Source organism: Anomaloglossus baeobatrachus, chromosome 5, assembly GCF_048569485.1.
Source record: "Anomaloglossus baeobatrachus isolate aAnoBae1 chromosome 5, aAnoBae1.hap1, whole genome shotgun sequence".
NCBI classification, from domain to species: Eukaryota; Metazoa; Chordata; class Amphibia; order Anura; family Aromobatidae; genus Anomaloglossus; species Anomaloglossus baeobatrachus.
Window position 1 is genome coordinate 268,776,880 of NC_134357.1, and position 25,108 is coordinate 268,801,987.

The following is a 25,108-nucleotide window of genomic DNA, read 5'->3' on the forward strand; positions in this document are numbered from 1 at the left end:
TGAAGGTGTCTGGGGACATCGAAAATGGGGACAGTAAGAGAACCATTTAGGGGCCACGGTTCATAAGGAAGAACAGAATGGCAGTTATGTTATATTGATGTTTCAGCCCTCCCTACACCATTTTAAAACACATCGGTTTTGCTTCCCATTGAATTGGTTTAGGCTAGGATCGCCGATCGGACCGGGTAGGATTGCCTGAGATCGCCGATCGGACTGGCAATCCTACCCAGTCCGATCGGCGATCTCAGGTGGGTTAAGCGATCCTGAATCGATTCAACCCTTGCCAGGATTGCTCATCTCCACTCCTAAGATGGGCAGATTTTTAAAACCTTGGCCCTGACCCTAATATTGAGGATTATGCCTTGTTGATAGTCACTCGTTTTTCAAATCCTAACGTGGATTCACACTAAAAACTGATCATTAGATTTTCTGCTGCACTGCAGGATTACGGGTCTTATTTCCATATAGTAAATTCTCAATTAGGAGACAGGTGTGTCTCTAGTAAATTGGGCACTCATTGTGGATAAAACAAGACTTTAGACAAGATCTTCACAGCCTTCTACATATCTCGGGGAAGATTTCATGAAACCTTCGCTCCAGCTACCTGATCATCCTGAGGAACACCGTGATATTCTTCTGAACAGTCCTCTGGAAGAAGAGGATGGGGACATCTCTCTGGTGTTGTCTTCTTACTGGACAGCAACTCAATGATCTTGTAGGCGAGTTCTAGGATCTTCTGCTCATTGATGTCCTCATGGATCGGGCGGTGAGGTGGAAGACCTATCATTGTGCTCAGGGTTCTCACCCATTCTTCAGGCACAGAGGTCTGACACCACTCACTAGAGGGCTTCTTCACTATTGTGTAATCCTATTTATAAAGAGACACATTAATAAATCTCATTATATACATTTGCATAGATAAGAATGAGGTAATGTGACCTCATCAGAAACTCACCTCTCCCGTAAGCCAGAAGAGGATCTCTAAGGTGAGTTGTAATATCCCCTTTGCTGTTTCGTCCCTGTCCTTATCCATCCTTGACTAATCTGGAAAGGTCTCTTACACAGAAGATATCTACTGAGCCGATCCTGTATTGTAGGAACCTAAATGTAAAGAGGAGTGGACAATGTAAAATCATAAAGAATTCCATATAAGAGCTCTCCAGAGAATGTTACCTGCTTCACATGATCACGACATCCAGTCATGTGCACCATATTATCTTTATTAAAGTTCTCAAAAACAACAATAATGTATAGTTTATTAATGAAGTGCAAAAAACAAGTTGGTGGCATAAAAAAAGGGAAAGAAAAGAGAAACTTCATGAATCATAATACAGGTGAGGGAAAAGTGCGGCTCGTTGGCCACATGCAGCCTCTTGGATGTTTTGGTATAGCCCCCAGACCGGGACACCCAAAGGGCTCTATGCAGTAGCGTCCCACACATCGTGGCCGCCCTCCACTCAGCATCTCGCTTTCACTGGTATCTATATCTTCTGGATAAGATTACCAGTGAAGTCAATAATGGAACAGGGAGATGACATCTTCCTCTTCTATCATTGAGTCTGTGCATCTGAGAGCACCGCAGGTGCAATGACATCCATACATCGTGCCAGCTGTGCCTCGATACAGACTGGAGTAGTTTTTTTTTTGTTTTTTTAATTCTTACTGCCCATGGGGGCTGTGTGTGTGTGTGTGTGGCATCATACTGCCCATGGGGGCATGCTGTGTGGTCTGTGTAAGGGACACCATACTGCACATGGGGGCTGTTGGGAACATTATACTGTGTATGGTTGCTGTGCGGGGGACATCATACTGCGCATGGTGGAGATACTGTGCATGAGGACCTTTGGAGGTAATCAATGTACATGGGGGGCCTTTTGGGGACCTCATACTGCAAGGGGGCTGGGTCTGTGGTGACATAATACTTTGCAAGTGGGCTGTGTGGGGACAGAATACTGTGTAAGGGAACTGTGTGGGAATATTTCGTGCTAGGGGGATGTGTAGAGATATAGTCCTTCATGTGGGGACATCATACAGTGTAAGGAAGCTCTATGAGGACATCATATTGTGTGGGAGAGCCATTTGGGAACATCCTACTGTGTAGGGGTTGTGTTGGGACATAATGTGCTAGGGGGCTCTGTGGGGAAATAATTATGTGCTGAGACTGTGTGGAGACATCATTCTGCAAGGAAGTTGTGTGGGGGGACATAATACTGTGTAGTGAGGCTGTGTGGAGGGCTTTGTTAGAATATCATACTGTTTTAGGTGACATCTTACAGTTTTAGGGGCTGTGCAGTTTGAAGATCGGAGCCATCTCCAGAACAAGCCATGACGCCATCACGATAGGGAGTCGGCTGTCGGCATTTCTCAGTTAGTGGCAGGAGATATCTTCGAATCAACGGGTCATAAACGGGTCACCATCGGTGAGGGTCTCAAAGTCAAGTTTGCCACATATGCTCCATACTATCTAAGGGTAATCTTCTCTCCCTCACAGGGGTCACAAGACACTCCCATGCTCTGAATTCAGAACCTCCAAAAGATAGGGGTTGTGTCCTTGGTACCAGAGGTGGGTCACTGTCATTACTCCCGTCTACTCCTGATTCAAAAACCTAACAGCACACCTAGGTTAATTATCAACCTCAAGCCATTAAATCGTCACATTGTCTACAGGCGTTTCAAGATGGAGTCTGTCAGATCCACCAAGCCCCACATCGGTCCGGGGTTTTTCATGGCCACTATGGATGCATATTATCACGTCCCAATCTTTCATGCTCACAAAAAAAAAAAAAAAAAAAAAAGAGTTTCGCAGTCCGTCACAAGGGGCATCCATCACTACCAGTTCAGCGCCCTCCCATTCGGTCTCTCTTCTGCACCTTGGGTTTTCACCAAGATAATGGGGGAGGTGGTAACATTTCTAAGAAATCAGCACATCTGTATGGTACCCTACCATGGTCCATGACAAGGCTCCAACCTGCAAAGCTGATCTGGCAACAGCAATCAGAGAAAGTTGGAGCCAGATTGATGAAGAGTACTGTTTGTCACTCCATTAAGTCCATGCCTCAGAGACTACAAGCTGTTATAAAAGCCAGGAGGTGGTGCAACAAAATACTAGTGATGTATTGGAGTGTTATTTTGTTTTTTACGATTCCATAATTTTTGCCTCATAATTGAATGATTCCATAATTTTAACCAGTTTGGTCTTGAAAAGTAACCGTTACTGGCTAGCACATTAGGTTTTCATGATTTTTTTTAGTGTTTCTTAAAGCCAGAAAGTTGACATTTAACATGATTTTAGTTTTCTGCCATGTTTTTGATCTGCTTTTTTTAAAAAAACGTAAACAACTGAGTAAACATCCTCAGAGCCAGGCGATTCCATAATTTTTGCCAGGGGTTGTAGGAGGTAGAACTTCCTGGTTAATCAGTAATAGTGATGGGCAGTGCGACTCTTTCTTGATCCGGTTCCCATTGCTCCGCTCAACAAAAAGTCGGATTTTTCATGGCTCCCTATTAAATGTGTTCACCTCAGCTGAACACACATTTAAGCTTGTGTTAACGCTGCTGAAACCACGCCCACCCGCGGCTAAACCCCACCCACTCACAAAGGGCCAATTCATTTACTGAGTGGGTGGGGTTTCACCCACCAAACACAAAGACTTTACACCCAGTAAGAGCCGTTAAGGCCCCTTTCACACTCGGATTGTGGCTGATGGCAAAAAACTGTCGAATTTTGAAAAAAAAACGGATCCAGCGACTGATGACGCTGGATCCTTTTTTTCTCATTGACTTGCATTAGGAACGGATGGCTTCACATTTCATCCGTCGTTCAACAGATCCGTCGAAAAATGTTTATCAGTCGGACGGAGACGACCTTCACAGTAACGGTTTTTTTTGTACATCGAAAAAAAACCAGAAAGCGACGGATCCGTCGCCATCCATTGTTTGGTAGAATGGAAGCCTATGTGCGCAGAATTAATCATCCGTCAAATGACGGAATCCGGAGACGGATTTTGTTTTTTTTAACTGAGCATGCTCCATTATTTACCCCCCAGCTAGTCGGATCCATCGAACAACGGATCCGTCACATCAGTTTAGCCACAATCTGCAACGGATCAGTCGATAAAACGGATTGTGACTGATGGCAAAAAACTGATGTGTGAAATGGGCCTAAGAGAATTCAGTGGCTCTCACTGGGGATCTGGCTCCTGTCAATCACAGCAGGGAGCCGGATCTTTGTGTCGGATCGTTCACGACCGACACATCACTAGTCACTAAGGGTGCTTTCACAGCAGCGTTTTTTCCCAAATGCGGCATTAATGTTTTTTGCCGCAAAACCGAATCCTTTACAAATGCGGTCATTTCAATGCATTTGCAATGGAATCGCGGCAAGATGCGGTTGCGTGCGGCACAAACTGGATCCGGTGTTTTGCGATATTTCACAGTGTTTCAAAAACGCTACTTGTTGCGTTTTTGACCTCGGTCAAAATACATCTCACCAGATCCTTCATATTGCAGCGGTACCTGCAATGTAGTTCAATGAGCGCCGGATCCTGCTCTATCGGCAGTCACTGCTTCTGATAGGCAAGATCCTGTTGCCTGTACTGCCATGCCCAGAAAGTAGTTCCTCCACCGTGTTTTCTGATACAGCAGAGCTAGATCAGTGACAGAAGACCAGGATCGCGGAGGGGTGAGAGGTAGTAATAAAGATGGAGTCCCTAAGTGTGTCTGTATTTATTTCTAATAAAGTTTTTTTTTTTTTGTGTGGTGTCTTTTTTAACCCTTCATTGGAGATTCTTAATGGTTGGGTAAAACTTGGCCTGACATTAAGAATCTAGGGCTTAATACCAGTTGGTAAAACAAAGCTGGTATTAACTCATTAACCAGGGCTGCTGGAAGAGTTGGTTACAGCATCAGAAGATGGTGCTTCTGGGACTGCAATTGGCAGCAGAGGGGCCCAGAAACCTCGGGCCAACCTGTGCTGCGGATTCCAATCCCTAGCTGCCTAGATGTACCTGGCCGGACACAAAAATTGGGCGAAGCCCACATCATTTTTCTTTTTTTTTATTATTTCATGAAATAATTAAAAAAAGGGCTTCCCTATATTTTTGGTTCCCAGCCGGGTACAAATAGGCGGCTGGGGAATGTCCATACCAGCCTGCTGTACCTGGCTAGCATACAAAAATATGGCGAAGCCCCACTTTTTTTTTAGTTTTTTTGGAGGGGGAGGGGGGGGGGGGGAGAAAAAAAAAAAAAAAAAAGTTCCCTGGATTTTCCATTGCCAGTGAAGGTCCCTGGATTTTCCATTACCAGTTAAGATCACACCGAGCAGCGGGGTTAGCAATAGAAAATGTGGCGGAAGCCCACACTTTTGTTTTTTTAGCCTTAACCCTCGGGTTAGAATTGTGTGTTTGTTTTTTTTTCCATTTTTTAATGAATTTAAAGACAACAACAAAAAAAAAAAAAACACTTTATGGACTTAGCCCATCGAGCACCTGAGCATTTTACTTCTCACTCATCCCTACTCCTGACATCATAGCCAGCAGAACAAGTAATCAGTTCAGATGACTCCAGTGTCGGCCGATTACTTGTTCTGTGTCCCCCTGCATCCATCGCAGCATGTGTGGGCTGTGAGGTCAGCTGAGTTCAGATCAGCTGACTCCAGTGCTGACCGAACTCAGGTGACCTCACAGCCCACACATGCTGGGATGGATGCAGGGGGACACAGAACAAGTAATTGTCCGACACTGGAGTCACCTGATCTGATTACTTGTTCTGCTGGCTATGAGGTCCTGTGAGATGAACCCGCAGCCTTCAGGTAACCACACCGGCTCCGCCACACACCCCAACCCCTGTTCATGTAGGGCACCGGGCGGGTGTACGAATACAACCCAGGCCTCGGCCATCGCCCGCCCTACAACAACACAATGTTTACAATTAGCAAATGGAGGTGCTGATCGATTCTACCCCAAAAAGACTGAATGCTGTCAGAAATACAAAGGCTACTTCTACAAAGTATTAGATTACGGGTGTGTATATTTATGCAATCACATCACTTTGGTTCTCTATTTTTCCCACCCAAAAAGGTTTCATTTCATAGTTGAATTGGATTATAGGCGACAGTAAGGTGAGAAAAGTTCCAATAGTATTTTTTCATGACAAAAACCTGGCATATTACCGTGTGCAGATATTTTCTATCCGCTGTATATGGAGTAATCACATAACATAGAAAATCCAAAAACAAAGAAGCAAATGTAACTATTGTACTTACCTAGAGACTGTGTCCACGATGCGGCCTCTGAGAGCAGGAGCCGGAGTGACGCTCGAGGCCGATACACGGTGACCCGGACATCAATATCATAGGAGCTTCTGTAATGTACAGCCCCGACCACAAATCACAGGTCCTCGTATATCACCACAGGAGGAAAGGACAAGGCACGGCTCCGGCATCAGCACATAACACCCTGCACACTACATACAGTACAGTATATCACGTGTAGCGTGAAGTTGATTTCTAGCGGGAAAGACGTCACCGGAAGAGGCGGAGCCTCCTCAGTGCGGCGCAGATCTGTGAGCAGGAAGCAGCAATGTGCTCCGTCTCCTAACTAGCGGCTAATGAATGATCCGGGATCTCGAATGAGTATCGCTTATTGCGCATACGCCGCTATCGCCTCCTCCTCTCCTGCCACGCCTCCTCCTCTCCTGTTGATCCGCCCGCCTGCTCCTGGCCGCATTCCCGACTCCGAGCTATGCGCACCCGCCGCCTGTCATGCACCCGCCGCCTGTCATGCACCCGCCGCCTGTCATGCACCCGCCGCCTGTCATGCACCCGCCGCCTGTCATGCACCCGCCGCCTGTCATGCACCCGCCGCCTGTCATGCACCCGCCGGGAAAACCGCTAATTTTCAAGACTGCCGTGGAGTGTCACCGAGATTAACCCATACACCACCAGCGTGCCACAGTGATTAACCCTTACACCGCCAGCCCGCCGGGAAGGCCAATATTCAAGGCTGCAGTGGAGTGCCACCGAGATTAACCCTTACACCGCCAGCCCGCCGAAAAAGCCGCCAAATTCAACTTTGCAGTGTAGTTCCACGGTGATTAACCCTTACACCCACAGCTGTATACAGATGGGGGGGGGGGCACTATACCGTTAGGGAGGAGGAGAGCTATATACTGTTGGTGAGGAGAGCTGTATACTGTTGGAGAGGAGGAGAGCTGTATACTGTTGGAGAGGAGGGGAGCTGTATACTGTTGTAGAGGAGGAGAGCTATATACTGTTGTAGAGGAGGGAGCTGTATACTGTTGTAGAGGAGGGAGCTGTATACTGTTGTAGAGGAGGAGAGCTATATACTGTTGTAGAGGAGGAGAGCTATATACTGTTGTAGAGGAGGAGAGCTGTATACTGTTGGAGAGGAGGAGAGCTGTATACTGTTGGAGAGGAGGAGAGCTGTATACTGTTGGAGAGGAGGAGAGCTATATACTGTTGGTGAGGAGAGCTATATACTGTTGTAGAGGAGGAGAGCTGTATACTGTTGGAGAGGAGAGCTATATACTGTTGGAGAGGAGGAGAGCTATATACTGTTGGAGAGGAGGAGAGCTATATACTGTTGGAGAGGAGGAGAGCTGTATACTGTTGGAGAGGAGAGCTATATACTGTTGGAGAGGAGGAGAGCTATATACTGTTGGAGAGGAGGAGAGCTATATACTGTTGGAGAGGAGGAGAGCTATATACTGTTGGAGAGGAGGAGAGCTATATACTGTTGGAGAGGAGGAGAGCTATATACTGTTGGAGAGGAGGAGAGCTATATACTGTTGGAGAGGAGGAGAGCTATATACTGTTGGAGAGGAGGAGAGCTATATACTGTTGGAGAGGAGGAGAGCTATATACTGTTGGAGAGGAGGAGAGCTATATACTGTTGGAGAGGAGGAGAGCTATATACTGTTGTAGAGGAGGAGAGCTATATACTGTTGTAGAGGAGGAGAGCTATATACTGTTGGAGAGGAGGAGAGCTATATACTGTTGGAGAGGAGGGAGCTGTATACTGTTGTAGAGGAGGAGAGCTATATACTGTTGGAGAGGAGGAGTGCTATATGAAAAAAAAATGATGTGGGCTTCGCTATATTTTTGTATGCTAGCCAGGTACAGCAGGCAGGTACAGGCTGCCCCCAACCCCCAGCTGCCTATTTGTACCCGTCTGGGAATCAAAAATATAGGGAAGCCCCCCTTTTTTTTTTTATTTCATGAATTTCAAGAAATAATTAAAAAAAAAAAATGACATAGGCTTCGCCCAATTTTTGAGTCCAGCCAGGTACAACTAGCCAGCTGGGGATTGAAATCCGCAGTGCAGAGTGCCCAAGCTTTCTGGGCACCCCCGCTGCGAATTGCAGTCCGCAGCCACCCCAAAAAATGGCGCTTTCATAGAAGCGCCATCTTCTGGCGCTGTATCCAACTCTTCCAGCTGCCCTGGTGACGGGTGGCTCGCTGGGTAATAATGGGGTTAGGGCTAGCTGTATATTGTCAGCTGGCCCTAAGCCCGAAATTCATGGTGTCACGCCAACATTAGACATGGCCACCATGAATTTCTAGTACAGATACACAAAAACAACACACAGAAAAATATTTTTATTAGAAATAAAACACAACTCAATTAGTGACTCCATTTTTATTGAAATAAAGAACCCCCCTCCGCAGTAATCCTGGGTCAAGGGTCCCGCGCCGTCCAATCCGGATCCAATATCATCTGATCGGTTTGCTGGAAGGCAAAGCGATCAGATGATGTGTCAGATTCAAGGACGTGAATCACATCACACAGCACCTGATTATATAAAAGCCGATTATACAATCAGCTGATGCATCAGTAGAAAAAAAAAAATACTGAGTCACGTCCGTGTTGATTACTGGCAGCTCCTGGAGCGATCGGATGAGAGTCTGATCCTGCCCCATCGCTGCAGGAGCTGCCGGTAATCAGCTGATGAAGTCTCCTGACGGCAGGATCAGCTGATAGGTTAAGCCGGCCGGGCGCTAAAAAGCCGGCGACACCGCGAGAATTACGATCAGCTGATGTGTCAGGTGACCGCATCAGGTGATCAGCGCCAGGTCCTGCAGGCATCGGATGTACCTGGGGAGACTGCACACAGCCGGAGCGGCGGTACCGGGAGAGGAGCTGGGAGCGGGCATGGCACCGGGAGTCTGCAGACAGGTGAGCATGACATTTTTTCTACTGTTCACTTTTGTTTTCGCAGCTGCCTCCACCTCCCGCCCAGACATGACGCCGCACGGTAGCAAACATGCACAGGACTGGAGGTGGAAGCGGCGGTGACGGTACCGGGAGGATTCACGCTTCTGTATTTACTGACAGAAGGAATCCTCTTCCTGTACACGTCACTGTAGTACCCACCCCTTGCGTTTATAGCTGCGTTTTTAGTCATAGAAACGCAGCTATATTTGAAATGTGCGTTTTTCACTGCGTTTTTGAACATCTCATTGAACTCAATAGGTGAAAAACGCAGAAATAATTGACATGCTGCGTTTTTGTGGTCACCACAAAAACGCAGCTACAAAAAAACGCTGTGTGCGGACAGCACTTATGAAAACCCATAGACATTGCTGGGGAAGCAAAGTCACTGCGTTTCAGCACAAAAACGCAGCAAAAGAGGACAAGGCACAAGGCCTTATTTTACAGGATCCTGCCACTTGAAGTTTATGGGCGGGCATTGTAGTCATGTGATCGGGAGTGAGGGGAACTCAACGTGACAGACTGGAAATTCAGATGCCGGTGGGGAAAAAAAGAGAGAGGAGAGAGAGTGAAAGAGAGAAAAGAGAGGGAGAGAGGAAGAGACAGAGAAAGAGAGAGAGAAAAAGAGAGAAAGAAAGAAAGAAGAGAGAGAGAAAAAGAGAGAGGAAGAGAAAGAAAGAGAGAGACAGAGAGAAAGAAAGGCTATGTGCGCACGGAAAAAGTGACATGTCACCTCTTAGAACGTGCTCTTCGGGCAGCAGCCGAAGCGCTGCGCTCTAAGACGCCACGTGCGCATGGCCCCTGGACAATCTCCAAAGATTATGCAGGGGACACAGGACGCATGCAGTTACTCCGCGCTACAAAGCACAGCGTAACTGCATGTAATTACGCAACGTGCGCACATAGCCAAAGAGAGAGAAAGAAAGAGACAGAGAAAGAGAGAGAGAGAGATAAAGAAGAGAGAGAGAGGAAGAGAGAGAGAAAAAGAGAGAAAGACAGAGAAAGAGAGAGAGAAAGAAAAGAGCGGGAGAGAGGAAGAAAGAAAGAGAGAGAAAGAAAGAGACAGAGAGAAAAAGAGAAATAGAGAGAAAGGGAGAGAGAGGGAGAAAGAAAAGAGAGAGAGAAAGAGAGAGAGAAACAAACTCACTCTCTGTGGTTTCTGGGCATGCTTAGTACACCAAACAGAATCCTGTGTATCAGCATGCCACCGTTCACATGCGTTTGCGTGCAGTATAGTCAGGATCCAGCGACTTGCAGTATTTGGACGCAGCTCAAAAATGCTACAAGTAGCGTTTTTAAACAATGTTAAAAAACTGCAAGTCGCTGGATCCGGACTATACTGAACACAAACGCATGTGAACGCATGTTGACGCGAGTCCATTGCAAATGCATTGAAATGAAAATGCATTTGTACTGGATCCACTTTTGCAGCAAAAAACGTTCAGGACGCATGTTAAAAAAATGTAGTGTGAAAGCAGCTTTCCCTGCCTCCACCGGCTATGCGGAAGGAAGGAGGTGGGTGGGATATTACGTCCCGCTCATCTCCGCCCCTCCGCTTCTATTGGACGTCTGCCGTGTGATGTCGCTGTGACGCCGCACGACCCGCCCCATTAGAAAGGAGGCGGTTCGCCAGCCAGAGCGACGTTGCAGGGCAGGTATGTGCGTGTGACGCTGCCATAGCGATAATGTTCGCTACGGCAGAGATCAAAACATATCGCACAGCGGGTGTTATCGCGCTCCATATCGCTAGCAATTGCTAGCAATGTCGCAGCGTGTAAAGCCCGCTTAAGGCCAGTTTCACACTAGTGCTTTTTTTCTCCTCATCCCCAACAGTATATAGTTCTCATCCCCAACAGTATATAGCTCTCCTCCTCTCCAACAGTATATAGTTCTCATCCCCAACAGTATACAGCTCCCTCCTCTACAACAGTATACAGCTCCCTCTTCTACAACAGTATACAGCTCTCCTCCTCTACAACAGTATATAGCTCTCCTCCTCTACAACAGTATACAGCTCCCTCCTCTACAACAGTATACAGCTCCCTCCTCTACAACAGTATACAGCTCCCTCTTCTACAACAGTATACAGCTCTCCTCTACAACAGTATATAGCTCTCCTCCTCTACAACAGCATACAGCTCCCTCCTCTACAACAGTATATAGCTCTCCTCCTCTACAACAGTATATAGCTCTCCTCCTCTACAACAGTATATAGCTCTCCTCCTCACCAACAGTATACAGCTCTCCTCCTCTACAACAGTATATAGCTCTCCTCCTCTACAACAGTATACAGCTCCCTCCTCTACAACAGTATACAGCTCCCTCCTCTACAACAGTATATAGCTTTCCTCCTCTACAACAGTATATAGCTCTCCTCCTCTACAACAGTATATAGCTCTCCTCTCCAACAGTATATAGCTCTCCTCCTCTCCAACATTATATAGTTCTCATCCCCAACAGTATACAGCTCCCTCTTCTACAACAGTATACAGCTCCCTCCTCTACAACAGTATACAGCTCCCTCCTCTACAACAGTATACAGCTCCCTCCTCTACAACAGTATATAGCTCTCCTCCTCTACAACAGTATATAGCTCTCCTCCTCTACAACAGTATATAGCTCTCCTCCTCTACAACAGTATATAGCTCTCCTCCTCTACAACAGTATATAGCTCTCCTCTCCAACAGTATATAGCTCTCCTCCTCTACAACAGTATACAGCTCCCTCCTCTCCAACAGTATATAGCTCTCCTCCTCTACAACAGTATATAGCTCTCCTCTACAACAGTATACAGCTCCCTCCTCTACAACAGTATATAGCTGTCCTCCTCTACAACAGTATATAGCTCTCCTCCTCCTCTACAACAGTATATAACTCTCCTCATTTACAACAGTATATAGCTCTCCTCCTCTACAACAGTATATATCTCTCCTCCTCTACAACAGTATACAGCTCCCTCCTCTACAACAGTATACAGCTCCCTCCTCTACAACAGTATACAGCTCCCTCCTCTACAACAGTATATAGCTCTCCTCCTCTCCAACAGTATATAGCTCCCTCCTCTCCAACAGTATATAGCTCTCCTCTACAACAGTATATAGCTCCCTCCTCTACAACAGTATACAGCTCCCTCCTCTACAACAGTATATAGCTCTCCTCCTCTCCAACAGTATATAGCTCTCCTCCTCTCCAACAGTATACAGCTCCCTCCTCTACAACAGTATACAGCTCCCTCCTCTACAACAGTATACAGCTCCCTCCTCTACAACAGTATACAGCTCCCTCCTCTACAACAGTATACAGCTCCCTCCTCTACAACAGTATACAGCTCCCTCCTCTACAACAGTATACAGCTCCCTCCTCTACAACAGTATACAGCTCCCTCCTCTACAACAGTATATAGCTCTCCTCCTCTCCAACAGTATATAGCTCTCCTCCTCTCCAACAGTATACAGCTCCCCTCCTCTACAACAGTATATAGCTCTCCTCTACAACAGTATATAGCTCTCCTCTTCAACAGTATATAGCTCTCCTCCTCTCCAACAGTATATAGCTCTCCTCCCTAACGGTATAGTGCCCCCCCCCCCATCTGTATACAGCTGTGGGTGTAAGGGTTAATCACTGTGGAACTACACTGCAAGTTGAATTGGCGGCTTTTTCGGCGGGCTGGCGGTGTAAGGGTTAATCTCGGTGGCACTCCACTGCAGCCTTGAATATTGGGCTTCCCGGCGGTGTAAGGTTAATCACTGTGGCACGCTGGTGGTGTATGGGTTAATCTCGGTGACACTGCACTGCAGTCTTGATAATTGGCGGTTTTTCCCGGCGGTTGTGTGCGCGACAGGCGGCGGACGTGCGCGACAGACGGCGGGTGCGCATAGCTCGGGAACGCGGCCAGGAGCAGGCAGGGCGGATCAACAGGAGAGGAGGAGGCGTGGCAGGAGAGGAGGAGGCTGTAGCGGCGCATGCGCAGTAAGCGATGCTCATTCGAGACCCCGCATCATTTAGCCGCTAGTGAGCGGAAGGATCCTGACCGGAAGAGTCTAAATCCCAGTGACCGGACCATGTGACCGCACTCTTGTGTGGAGGAGCCTGTAGTTCCCGGCAGTCAGTGTACAGTTTGCCGTTCGAGCTACAGGGTTGTATCCCATATGCGCTGTTTCTAGCCCTGGGTTTCTGATATAACAGGAGGGAAGCAATATCTGATGGAGCTTATCACACATATGCTTCAGGGGGGAAATAAAAAGGGATTGTTGGTCAACGTCTCTGGGTGCAATAGTGTGCAGAAGTAGGGTGAAATGCTCTGTCCTGGAGGGGAGGGGGGGGAGTGCAATGCTGTGTCTGGAGGAGGGAGGAAAGAGGGGGAGTGCAATGCTGTGTCGGGAGGGGAGGGGGGGAGTGCAATGCTGTGTCGGGAGGGGAGGGGGGGAGTGCAATGCTGTGTTGGGAGGGGGGGGAAGAGTGCACTGCTGTGTCTGGGGGGGGTGCAATGCTGTGTCTGGAGGGGAGGGGGGGAGTACAATGCTGTGTCTGGAGGGGAGGGGGGAGTACAATGCTGTGTCTGGAGGGGAGGGGGGGAATGCAATGCTGTGTCTGGAGGAAGAATGGGGAGTGCAATGCTGTGTCTGGGGGAGGGGAGTGCAATGCTGTGTCTGGGGGGGAGTGCAATGCTGTGTCTGGAGGGGAGAGGGGGAGTGCAATGCTGTGTCGGGATGAGGGGGTAGTGCAATGCTGTGTCTGGAGGGGAGAGGGGGAGTGCAATGCTGTGTCTGGAGGGGAGGGGGGGAGTGCAATGCTTGTGTCTGGAGGGGAGGGGGAGGGAGTGCAATGCTGTGTCTGGAGGGGAGGGGGAGGGAGTGCAATGCTGTGTCTGGAGGGGAGGGGGGGGAGTGCAATGCTGTGTCTGGAGGGGAGGGGGGGGGGGAGTTGCAATGCTGTGTCTGGAGGGGAGGGGGGGGGGGGAGTGCAATGCTGTGTCTGGAGGGGAGGGGGGGAGTGCAATGCTGTGTCTGGAGGGGGAGGGGGGGGGGAGTGCAATGCTGTGTCTGGAGGGGGAGGGGGGGGAGTGCAATGCTGTGTCTGGAGGGGAGGGGGGGAGTGCAATGCTGTGTCTGGAGGGGGAGTGCAATGCTGTGTCTGGAGGGGAGTGCAATGCTGTGTCTGGAGGGGAGGGGGGGAGTGCAATGCTGTGTCTGGAGGGGGGGAGTGCAATGCTGTGTCTGGAGGAGAGGGGGAAGTGCAATGCTGTGTCTGGAGGAGGGAGGGGAGTGCAATGCTGTGTCTGGAGGAGGGAGCGGAGTGCAATGCTGTTTCTGGAGGAGGGAGCGGGAGTGCAATGCTGTGTCTGGAGGAGGGAGGGGAGTGCAATGCTGTGTCGGGAGGGGGGGGAGTGCAATGCTGTGTCTGGAGGAGGGAGAGTGCAATGCTGTGTCGGGAGGGGGGAGAGTGCAATGCTGTGTCTGGAGGAGGGGGGAGTGCAATGCTGTGTCTGTAGGAGGGAGGAAAGGGGGGAGTGCAATGCTGTGTCTGGAGGAGGGGGGGGAGTGCAATGCTGTATCTGGAGGAGGGGGGAGTGCAATGCTGTGTTGACAGGGGGGGGGGGAAGTGCAATGCTGTGTCTGGAGGAGGGAGGGGGAGTGCAATGCTGTGTCTGGAGGAGGGGGGGGGAGTGCAATGCTTTGTCTGGAGGAGGGGGGGGGAGTGCAATGCTGTGTCTGGAGGAGGGGGGGAGTGCAATGCTGTGTCTGGAGGAGGGGGGGGGAGTCCAATGCTGTGTCGACGGGGGGGGGGGGGGGAGTGCAATGCTGTGTCTGGAGGAGGGAGGGGGGGAGTGCAATGCTGTGTCTGGAGGAGGGGGGGGGAGTGCAATGCTTTGTCTGGAGGAGGGGGGGAGTGCAATGCTGTGTCTGGAGGAGGGGGGGAGTGCAATGCTGTGTCTGGAGGAGGGGGGGGGGAGTGCAATTGCTGTGTATCTCCACTATAGCAGGAGATCAAACATGGCGCCCCCCAGCCCCTGCAGCACTGATTGGAGCGATAGTGCTATGACGCGCAATTGCTCCAATCAGCGTGCAGTGGGGGCTGTCTGATCTGCAGGTGACACCCCCCCCCAGGTTCTGTGTTGGTCTGGAGAGCCCTCCCCCAACATGTCTGCAGCGTGCACTGGCTGGTACTTGTAGTACCACGCCACTGCTTTGTTTGCCGCTCCTGCTCCCTGTAAGTATTGCGCGCTGCTCCTGCGCTCTCCCGTCATGGCCCCTGCCAGTGCTGATGTGCCCCCCCCCCCCCCTGCAACCTGCTCCACAACCCCAACCCACCCCGCTGCAATCTGCCCCCCACGCGATCTCCATTCTGCTCCCATGCTTCTGCCTCTGCTTCTTCGGTCTCACCATCCCCCTCTGCTCTCCCCCTCCGATGTTCCCTACCTGCCTCCACCGGGTTGTCCGAGGTCTTCACTGGCCCGATCACATCTGCCTCCATTGCTGGGTCTTCTAATGAGCTGTCCAACGTCCTGCCTGCTGCTCTGCTGTAAGAAGCTGTCCACTTTCTGCCTTCTATTCCGCCTGCAGTTCCTCTGGTCAGTGATCCTCCAAATCTTCTGTGAGTATATTTTTTTTTAATTTTTTTGTATCCCCTGTCCATTTTCACACCTCATCCGTCCGTGCGTCCGTATCTTGCGTAGTTTTTTTGCATCTTATCCGTGTGTGCGTCCTGCAGCGGGCCGAACGCTGATCAGGGATGCACATAATGGATCAGCTTCTCTACTCAATTTTCGGCGTGACTTTTTTTTTTTTTTTTCTTCCGTATCCCTGTCGCTTTTTATATCTCAACAGTCCGTGTGTCCTTCAGCGGCCGATCAGTAATGCACATCACTGCATGGCGTCTGCGTTTGAAAAGTAAAATGGCACTCCTTCCCCTTCTGAGCCCCGCCGTTCGCCCAAACAATTACTTTCCACCACATATGGGGTATCTGCGTACTCAGGAGAAATTGCACAATACATTTTATGGTGCATTATTTCCTGATACCCTTGTAAAAAAAAAAAAAAAAGCTACCTGGTTGAAGCAAAAATTTTGTGGTTAAAAAAAAAAAAATTCACGGCTCATCTATCTATCTATCAGTTATCTACTTCTATGAAGAAGTACCTGGAGGTACAAGGGGCTCACAAAAACATCTAGATAATGAATGACCCTTTGGACCGCAAGGCGGACTCCTATCTGCGCTCTACCTGGAAGACATCTGCGGGAGCACTCAGGCCAGCGGTCGCAGGTACTTGCGTGGCTAGATCCCTAATGGTTTTGGCTCCAGCATCTGGAAGATCAGTTTACCCAAGAAATCCCTCGTGAAAAGCTGTTGGTTGGTATCTCTAAGGCTAAAGGAGCAGATGCCTTCCTAGCAGACTCTTCAGCAGATACTCTGCGGTTGTCAGCAAAATCAGCAGCACTCGCTAACTCGGCGAGGCGCTCTCTTTGGCTGACAGGATGGCACGGGGACTCACAATCCAAGTCCAAGCTGTGTGCAATGCCATGTGAGGGAGAGTACCTGTTTGGTAAGACCCTTGATGACCTCCTTGAGAAGGTTAGGGGACAAAAAGAAAGGGTTTCCTACGTTTTCCTTCGTTCCCTTTAGGCAGCGCAGCTTCAGGAGGAAGCGGGGTCCCCAGTAGGGGGCAGCCTTCAGCCCAAGAAGAGTGGAAAGACCGCAAGAAAAAGCGGTTTGGCTTCTCTTTCGGCACCTTGACCACCGGTAAGAAGCCGGCAGATGATACCTCCAGCCCAGTCGGAGCTCATCTCTCCTCCTTTTTTCCTGCCTGGCGTAACATCTCGTCCAGTGTTTAGATTCAGGGCATAATTAGAGACGGTTTGAAATTACAGTTTAGTTCGACCACTGTGGGGTCATTAATGATTACATCGCTTGGCAGGTTGGGGGAACGTCAGCTCGCATTACAGCAAGAAATCAAAGGTCTTCTTCGAAAGTCTGTCATCATGGAAGTACCCAGAAGCGAAGAAGGCTACGGATTCTACTCCCCGCTGTTATTGGTCCAGAAGCCAGGCGGTTCTTTCAGGGACTATTCTCAATCTCAAGAAACTCAACCGCCATCTTGTGTACCAACATTTCAAGATGGAGTCCGTAAAGTCGGCTATCAACATGTTGTTTCCCGGGTGTTTCATGGTAGTATTAGATCTAGAAGATGCCTATTATCATATTCCAATTCATGCTGCCCACCAGAAGTATCTAAGGATGGCGCTTCCTCTTCGCGCAAGATAAGACACTTTCAATTCAGAGCCCTTCCCTTCGGACTGGCAAAGGCTCTACGAGTCTTCACAAAAGTGGTGGCAGAGGTGATGGCTCACATCCACGAGAGGAGATCCTCGTCATTCCCTATTTAGATGACTTCCTCATAGTGGGGAATTCAGAACTCCATTGCAGATCCCAAGTCAGGACAGTTATAGACACCTTGACAGGACTCGGTTGGATAATCAACTTCAAAAAGTCATGATTGGAGCCTTCCACCCGCCAATTGTTCCTCGGCCTGGTCCTGGACTCTTGCGCTAGGCGTTGCCTCCTGCCACCAGAGAAACTGTCCAGTCTTGTTACTCAGGTCTCTGTGGTTCTTACACATCCGGTCCTCACACTCAGGGAGGCCATATCCCTACTGGGGGTCCCTGGTAGCTTGCATCCCGGCAGTCCCCCTTCCACCGCGTGTTCTCCTGTCCCTTCACTGGTGGCTATAAATGCAGAATCTTTCACCTGGGGTCCCCCTGGTCCCTGAGGTGTTCCGATGTCATCGCAACCGACGCCAGTGCATGGGGGTGGGGGACTCATTTACGGGATCACATGGCTCAGGGGCACCTGGAAACGACAGGAACGGCTCGGTTCTTCCAATTTCAGGGAGTTGAGCAAAGTGGCAAAAGCTCTTCACTCCTTTCTCCCTCTTCTAGTGGGCACGGATGTCAGAATACTCTCCGAAAACAGGGTAGCGGTCTCGGACATCAACCATCAGGGGGGCACCAGATCTTCCTCCCTCCTAACAGTTACGGAGCAGATCTTTTCCCTGGCACAGGTACACCTCTCTTCCCTAACGGCACTACACATTCGAGGGGTAGACAGTGTTCAGGCAGACTTCCTCAGCAGAAGTCCTGTACGCCAAGGGGAATGGAGTCTGCATGGGGAGGTCTTCAGTCAAATAGTGCGGCTTTGGGGATCACCTACTGTGGACCTGTTTGCCACCCGAGCCAACAGGAAAGTCTCCCGTTTCTGTTCCCTCAGCCCTCATGACCATCCCTAGGTAGTGGACGCCTTCCAGGTCTCCTGGAGTCAGGGCCTCTTGCATGCCATTCCCTCTCTGATTCTGCTTCCTGCTGTGCTGCGGAAGATTCGAGAGGATGGGGCACGGTTGATTCTGGTTACTCCTTTTTGGCCTCGGAGGCCGTGGTTTTTTTAGCTCCAAAAATGTAGATAGCAGACCCTTGGATTTGCACAACAAATTGTATGGTCCATTATGTCCTGTGATCCTAGTGAAAATGAAAAATTTGAGGTAAAAAATGTAGTTTTTCAATTTCACTGTTCAAAATTCCATGAAGCACCTGGGGGTTCAAGGTGCTCATCAGAAATCAAGATAAATTCCTTGAGGGGTCTAGTTTCCAATATGGGGTCATTTTGTGAGGGAGCTCCACTGTTTAGGCACCTCAGGGGCTCTGCCAATGTGTCATGGCACCCTCAAACTATTCCAACTAAATCTGAACTCAAATATGTTGATTCTACTCCATCCAGCCTGTTTACGTTCTCTGTCAGCTTTTGCAGATCCATGGAATGTCTTGGAGTGGTACCTGGTGACTGTCGGCAGCCAAGTCCAACCTCACCATCAGAGGCTCTGGTGAATACCCAGCAGACACTTAGTCATGCGCCCCAGGGAAAGCCCGTGATACATTGTCCAGTGGATCCACATCCCAGTGCCAGCTGGATGAGTAGTTGCCTCTCCACCCGTAACAGTTGGTACATGTATGTGTACATAACAGATCTGTCTGCAGCATTCAACACTGCGGAACACCAGCTCCTCCTCACTATGCTCCACTCTATCAGGCTCAAGGATACTGTTTTCTGCTGGTTCTCCACTTACCTTCCTGACTGCTCCTTCACTATATCTTTGGCTGGCTCCACTTCCTCTCCTCTTTCCCTTAATTCGGGGGTTCCTCAAGTTTCAGTCCTAGGTCCTGTCCTCCTTTTTCTATACAGAGACAATCACTGGTATTTTGTAGCATTGCAATTCTCTATTACTCGGTCTCCTTCTTACTAAACCTCCTCCTCCATCCTGAATGCAGAAGCCAGGTGCATATTTCTGTCCAACCGCTACACCAATGCTTTAATTTACTACATTCACTATATGGTAAAACCGATGTGTCGGTGTGATGCCTCAGGTCAGTACAAGTTTGTTGATAGCAAACATGTATACTTTTATCTAAGGGGTGAAAAAAAATTCTGAAGTTTGTCCAAAAAAAAAAAATAGCATTTTTGTTGCCAGTTTCCGAGACCTGTAGTGTTCTCATTTTTCGGGGATCTCGGGCTCAGTGATGGCTTAATTTTTGCATCTTGAGCTGATGTTTTTAATTATACTATATTTGTGTAGATGTGATGTTTTGATCACTTGGTATTTTGACATTTGGCTTTTTTTTTTCCTGCCACGCCGTTTACCGATCAGATTAATTGATTTTTACTTTGCTAGATCAGGCATTTCTTAATGCATCAATACTAAATGTGTATTTTTTTTAACCGTTTTATTTTCAATGGGGCTAAAGGGGAGTGATTTAAACTTTTAGGCTTTTTTTATTGTTTCATATTTTTTTTTACATTTTTTTTTTACTTATTTTACTAGTCCCCCTAGGGGACTTTATTACTTTGCTAGGGTGAACTCTTAACCAGAGATCACTTGTCTACTGCCTGGCCTAATTGGTGTGGATAAAGTGCATGTGTAAAGAAATCACGTCAGACACAGTCGGATGTCAAATCTCTTCTTGATCACAGTAAAGTTGGCACCGAACAGACAGAGAAGAAGAATGCAGCCTCTGATATAGGCTAGGGGCGTACACAAGTTCGGATATGCCGATTTAGTGGGACAGTTCAAGAGTTAGCCAACGGACAGATCCGTGTTGATGCTGATGGGCGGGTCTAAGACGTCTTCATCTGTTGGTTGATCCTTTAGGTTGGCCAGTTGGTCTTTTCCTTATATGGTGGTCTTCTTACATCTGGACATTCCTTGCATTCCAGGCAAGGTGTTAAACTGGAATTGGCAGCCATCATTAAATCTGTGTCATGTGTATGATCTGAGAACTGAATTATGTAAGGCAAATTGACATATTTCCCACAATCCCCTGTCAATAGGTTAATTAAGTATTTAATGGAAAGGCTCTCCTCAACAACTGCAGTCCGATCACCTGTGCATTTCTGCTGATCAGAGCAGCATAGCTCCGATCAGCAGAAATGCTCATCTGCTGTGAGTGCCGACAACACATTGTCGCCCGGTGATTGTGTCACAGGGTCGCTGATGGTGGCGGGGAATGGTACGATCCCCATTGCAGCCCTTTAAATTGCACGGGGTTAGATCGTGTTAGTCACACGTCTGCTGATCAGATCAGCAGACATATGCAGGGAATTTCCTAAGCTTGCTCTACTTATACACATACTGGCTGTGGTGACTGGTTCATGCAGCATTATTTGAATACCCCATTTATTATATTGATGGTTGGACATTACTCAACCTGCTCTTTTCCCAATTGTGTCTCAATTTCTTCATAGATTGTAAGCTGCAAGCAGAGCCCTCACTCTTCTCGGTATCTGTTATATTGAGTGTTACTCTGTAATGTCTTTGTTATGTGTCCCCTGTAAATTAAGTGCTGCAGAATATGTAGGCACTATAGAAATAAAATTTATTATATAAAATATATTGCTGAAATCTAATGCACAAGCTGTTTATTTTCTCCTTGCAGATTTGAGGTATGTCAATTATTTCAGCATTATTTTAGCATTTTCCACAGACTCAAATGAATGGAGAAGAAAAAAAGCAAAAATGCACATACTTTATGCCACATTTTTCTTACCAAGACACATTTTGTGTGAAAATGTCTGCACCAAATGCTCAATATGTGCACAATACCCTTAGGCTGGGGCCACACGGGGCACTAGTGCGATGCTCGCATGACACTCGGCTCGCGCTGGCAGCACAGCAGGAGCCGATTGTCATGCTAGTATCCCTGCCACTGAGGTCCGACTGTGCGAGCGGACCTCAGCTGCGGGGGCGGGCCGGTGCTGCGGAGGGGCGGGCCGGCAAGGAGGAGGGTAGGGATTTATCTCCCTCTCTCCTCCGTAGCCGGCTATTGCGATTCTCGCTCTGCACGCGCGGTACACCGGTGTACCGCAAGGACAGTACGATTTTTCTCTCGCCCCATTCACTTGAATGGGTACGAGAGAAAAGAGTCTCGCATTACAATCGCAGTATGCTGCGATTGTTTTCTCAGTCCATTTAGGGCTGAGAAAATAATCGCTCATGTGTGCTGACACACAGGCTAATATTGGTCAGAGTGGAATGCGATGTTTTATCGCACTCCACTCGCACCGATTTTCTCGCCGTGTGGCTTAGGCCTTTAGTGTTCTTAGATATTTTAGCCAGACGTTTCTATGGCTACTGAAGTACAATTATTTCACGTGTGTAAACTTTTATTGACAAGTTACAAAAAACTCAATATTTACTGTGCTGATCCTTCTTTTTATAATACCTCTGCCCTTCGCCCTGGCAGCTGGATATCAGTTTCTGAGGGAAATCCTAAGTAATGACAACCCATTCTTACATAATCTTGATTTCTGAGAATTTAGCACAAGTTTTGAATAAGAATGAAATCTGAGGAATTTCCTGGCCATGAACCCAAAATTTCAGTGCTTTGTTCACTGACCAACTTAGTTATCACTTTTGCCTTGGGACATGGTGCTCCGTCATGGAAAAAGCATTGTTCATCACTAACTTCCTAGATTGTTTGCGAGAAGTTGCTCTTGGAGGATTATAAGATCTCATTCTTTATTCATGGCGGTGTTTTTAGGCAACATTGTGAGTGAACCCACTGCCGTGGATCTAAAGCATCCCCACACATGAATGGTCTCAGGGTGCTTTACTGTTGGCATGACATAGGACTCATGGTAATGCTCACGTTTTGTTCGTCGGACAATAATTCTTCCAGGTGACCAAAACAGTCAAAGTAGACCTCATCAGGCAAAATATCTTTACCACTGTTCTCTACAGTCCAGCCCCTGTACTTCCTGTAGAACAGGGGTGGGGAACCTCCAGCCCGCATGCCGTATACAGCCCGCAATGACCTTTCCTGCGGCCCCCAGACAGATTCTCAGGGACCGCAGTGCTAGGCAGCAGCCGTGTCTTGCTAGCTGCTGGCACTTTAAACCCCGCACGCAATACACGCCCACCAACCTAGAAGCAGTCCATACACTCTAGGCTCAACCATGCACATACACCGGAGGACATACTTTGTGGGAAGAGTATGTGTGCAATGTGCTCTCATTCCACAGAAGAGGACCTGCTGCCCTAGCGTCCCTCAGGTTTGTGCCCCCAGGCCTGTCTGGGCCCCTTCAGCGTCCCTAGGGCTGTGTGCGCTACTCTTCAGCCTCCCCCGGCCTCTGTGGACTCCTCTGCAGCCTCCCCAGGCCTCTGTGTGCTCCTCTGCAGCCTCCCCAGGCTTCTAAGCAATGTACTCTCGTCCCACAGAAGAGGACCTGCTGCCCTAGCTTCCCTCAGGTTTGTGCCCCCAAGCCTGTCTGGGCCCCTTCAGCATCCCCAGGGCTGTGTGCGCTCCTCTCTAAACTCCTTAGGGCTCTGTGCACCCCTCCAGGGCCCTGTGTGTTCCTGCAGCTTCCCCAGGGCTATGTGTGCTCATGCAGCCTCCCCAGAGCAGCATGTTCCGTTGCAGTCTTCCCAGGGCTGTGTGCCCCCCAGTGTTGTATATACCACCAGCGATGTCTGTGCCCTCCAGTGATGTATATACCACCAGTGATGTCTGTACCGTCCAGTGATGTTTATGCTTCCCTAGTGATTTATATTCTTTTTAGCCCTGCTCAGTGATGTATATGCCCTCAATGTCTACTGTGAGGTCTATGAACCCCAGGCTTTCCAGTCATGTCTATGCTCCCCCGCGATGTATATTCCTCTCAGCCCTCCCCTGTGATGTATATGCCCCCAGTGTCTCCTGTGATGTATATGCCTTCAGCAGTCCCAGCTGACACAAATCTGGTAAGGCAGTTGTGAGAAGCAACAAGATCAATATCGCCTAATATCACAGCCGCACCAAAAACAAGAAGCTCCAGCCGCCACAGTGAGTTAATTGACTAAATATAGTAGGGTAATTTGCAAATTGATAATTTTGTGCAGCCCCGAATGATAGTACAAATTTACAAATGGCCTCTGGCCGAAAAAAGGTTTCCCACCTCTGCTGTAGCATGTCAGTCTCTTCTTAATTTATTTTTGAGAAGTGAGTTCTTGACACCAGGTCATCCTTCATTTCTCTCTGTGTGGTTGTTTTTCATACAAAGGGACTGGGGCTCCCTCACAAATATGCCTAAGAACACCCAATTGAATAAAGAATAGCATCTACACATCCTACAAGAGCAAATCTCTGTCTTTGGTTATGCAAGCTAGTTGTTGCAGCAGCTGTCCGGGAGGGGAAGGGGGGCTGGTCTCAGACGATCTTGGAGGTGATGTGGAAGTCGCGGGATGGTGTGGTTACACATGGTCTGCTGTTATGAGACCGGTTGGATGTACTACCAAATTCTCTGAAATGCGTTTGGTGACTGTTTATGGTAGAAAAATAAACATTTAATTCACTAGCAACAGCTCTGGTGGACTTTCCTGCAGTCAGCATAAAAATTGCACACTCCTTCAAAACTTGCGACATCTGTGGCATTGTGCTGTGTGATAAAACTGTACATTTTAGAGTGTCCTTTTATTGTGGCCAGCCTAAAGGTAGTGTCACACATAGCGACAACGACGTCGCTGCGAAGTCACCATTTTATGTGACGTATCAGCGCTGTCACTGTGTGTGACATCCAGCAACGACCTGGACCCTGCTCTGAGATCGCCGGTCGTTGCTGAATGTCCTGCTTCATTTTTTGGATGTTGCTCTCCCACTGTGAAGCACACATCGCTGTGCGTGACGAACTGAAGTGAGCAGGGAGCCGGCGTCTGGCAGCCTGCGGTAAGCTATAACCACGGTAAACATCGGGTAACCAAGAAGCCCTTTCCTTGGTTACCCGATATTTACCTTAGTTACTAGCGTCCACCGCTCTCACGCTGCCAGTGCCGGCTCCCTGCACACGTAGCTGGAGTACACATCGGGTAATTAACCCGATGTGTACTCTGGCTAGGAGTGCAGGTAACAGGGAGCCGGCACTGGCAGCGTGAGAGCGGCGGACGCTAGTAACTAAGGTAAATATCGGTTAACCAAGAGAAGTGCTTTCCTAGGTTACCCGATATTTACCTTTGTTACGCTTTCACACGTCGCTGCTAGCTGGGGGCTGGTTACTGGTGATATCTGCCTGTTTGACAGCTCACCAGCGACCATGTAACGACGCAGCAGCGATCCTGATAAGGTCAGATCGCTGGTCGTGATCGCTGCTGCGTCGCTATGTGTGACACCACCTTAAGGCACACCATTGCAATAATCCTGCTGTCTAATCAGCATCTTGATAATCCATCCACCTCACAGGTGTGGTATATCTCAGAAAAGGAGAAGTGATCAGTAACACAGATTTAGACAAATTTGTGAAAAATATTTGAGAAAAAGACCTTTTGTATACATAGAAAAAGTCCTAGATCTTAAAGTTAAGAACATGA

General features: G+C 48.5%; 1 protein-coding gene across 1 annotated transcript in view; it reads right to left on the bottom strand.

Annotated features, from left to right (window-relative positions):
* The window catches only part of LOC142311242 (uncharacterized), a 278,135-nt gene that overhangs the window by 213,286 nt on the left and 39,741 nt on the right, over window positions 1-25,108 (bottom strand). Inside the window, exon 5 of the mRNA XM_075349463.1 lies at window positions 605-726. Coding sequence (XP_075205578.1) covers window positions 605-726 — 122 coding nt within the window. The remainder of the gene's footprint in view (window positions 1-604; window positions 727-25,108) is intronic.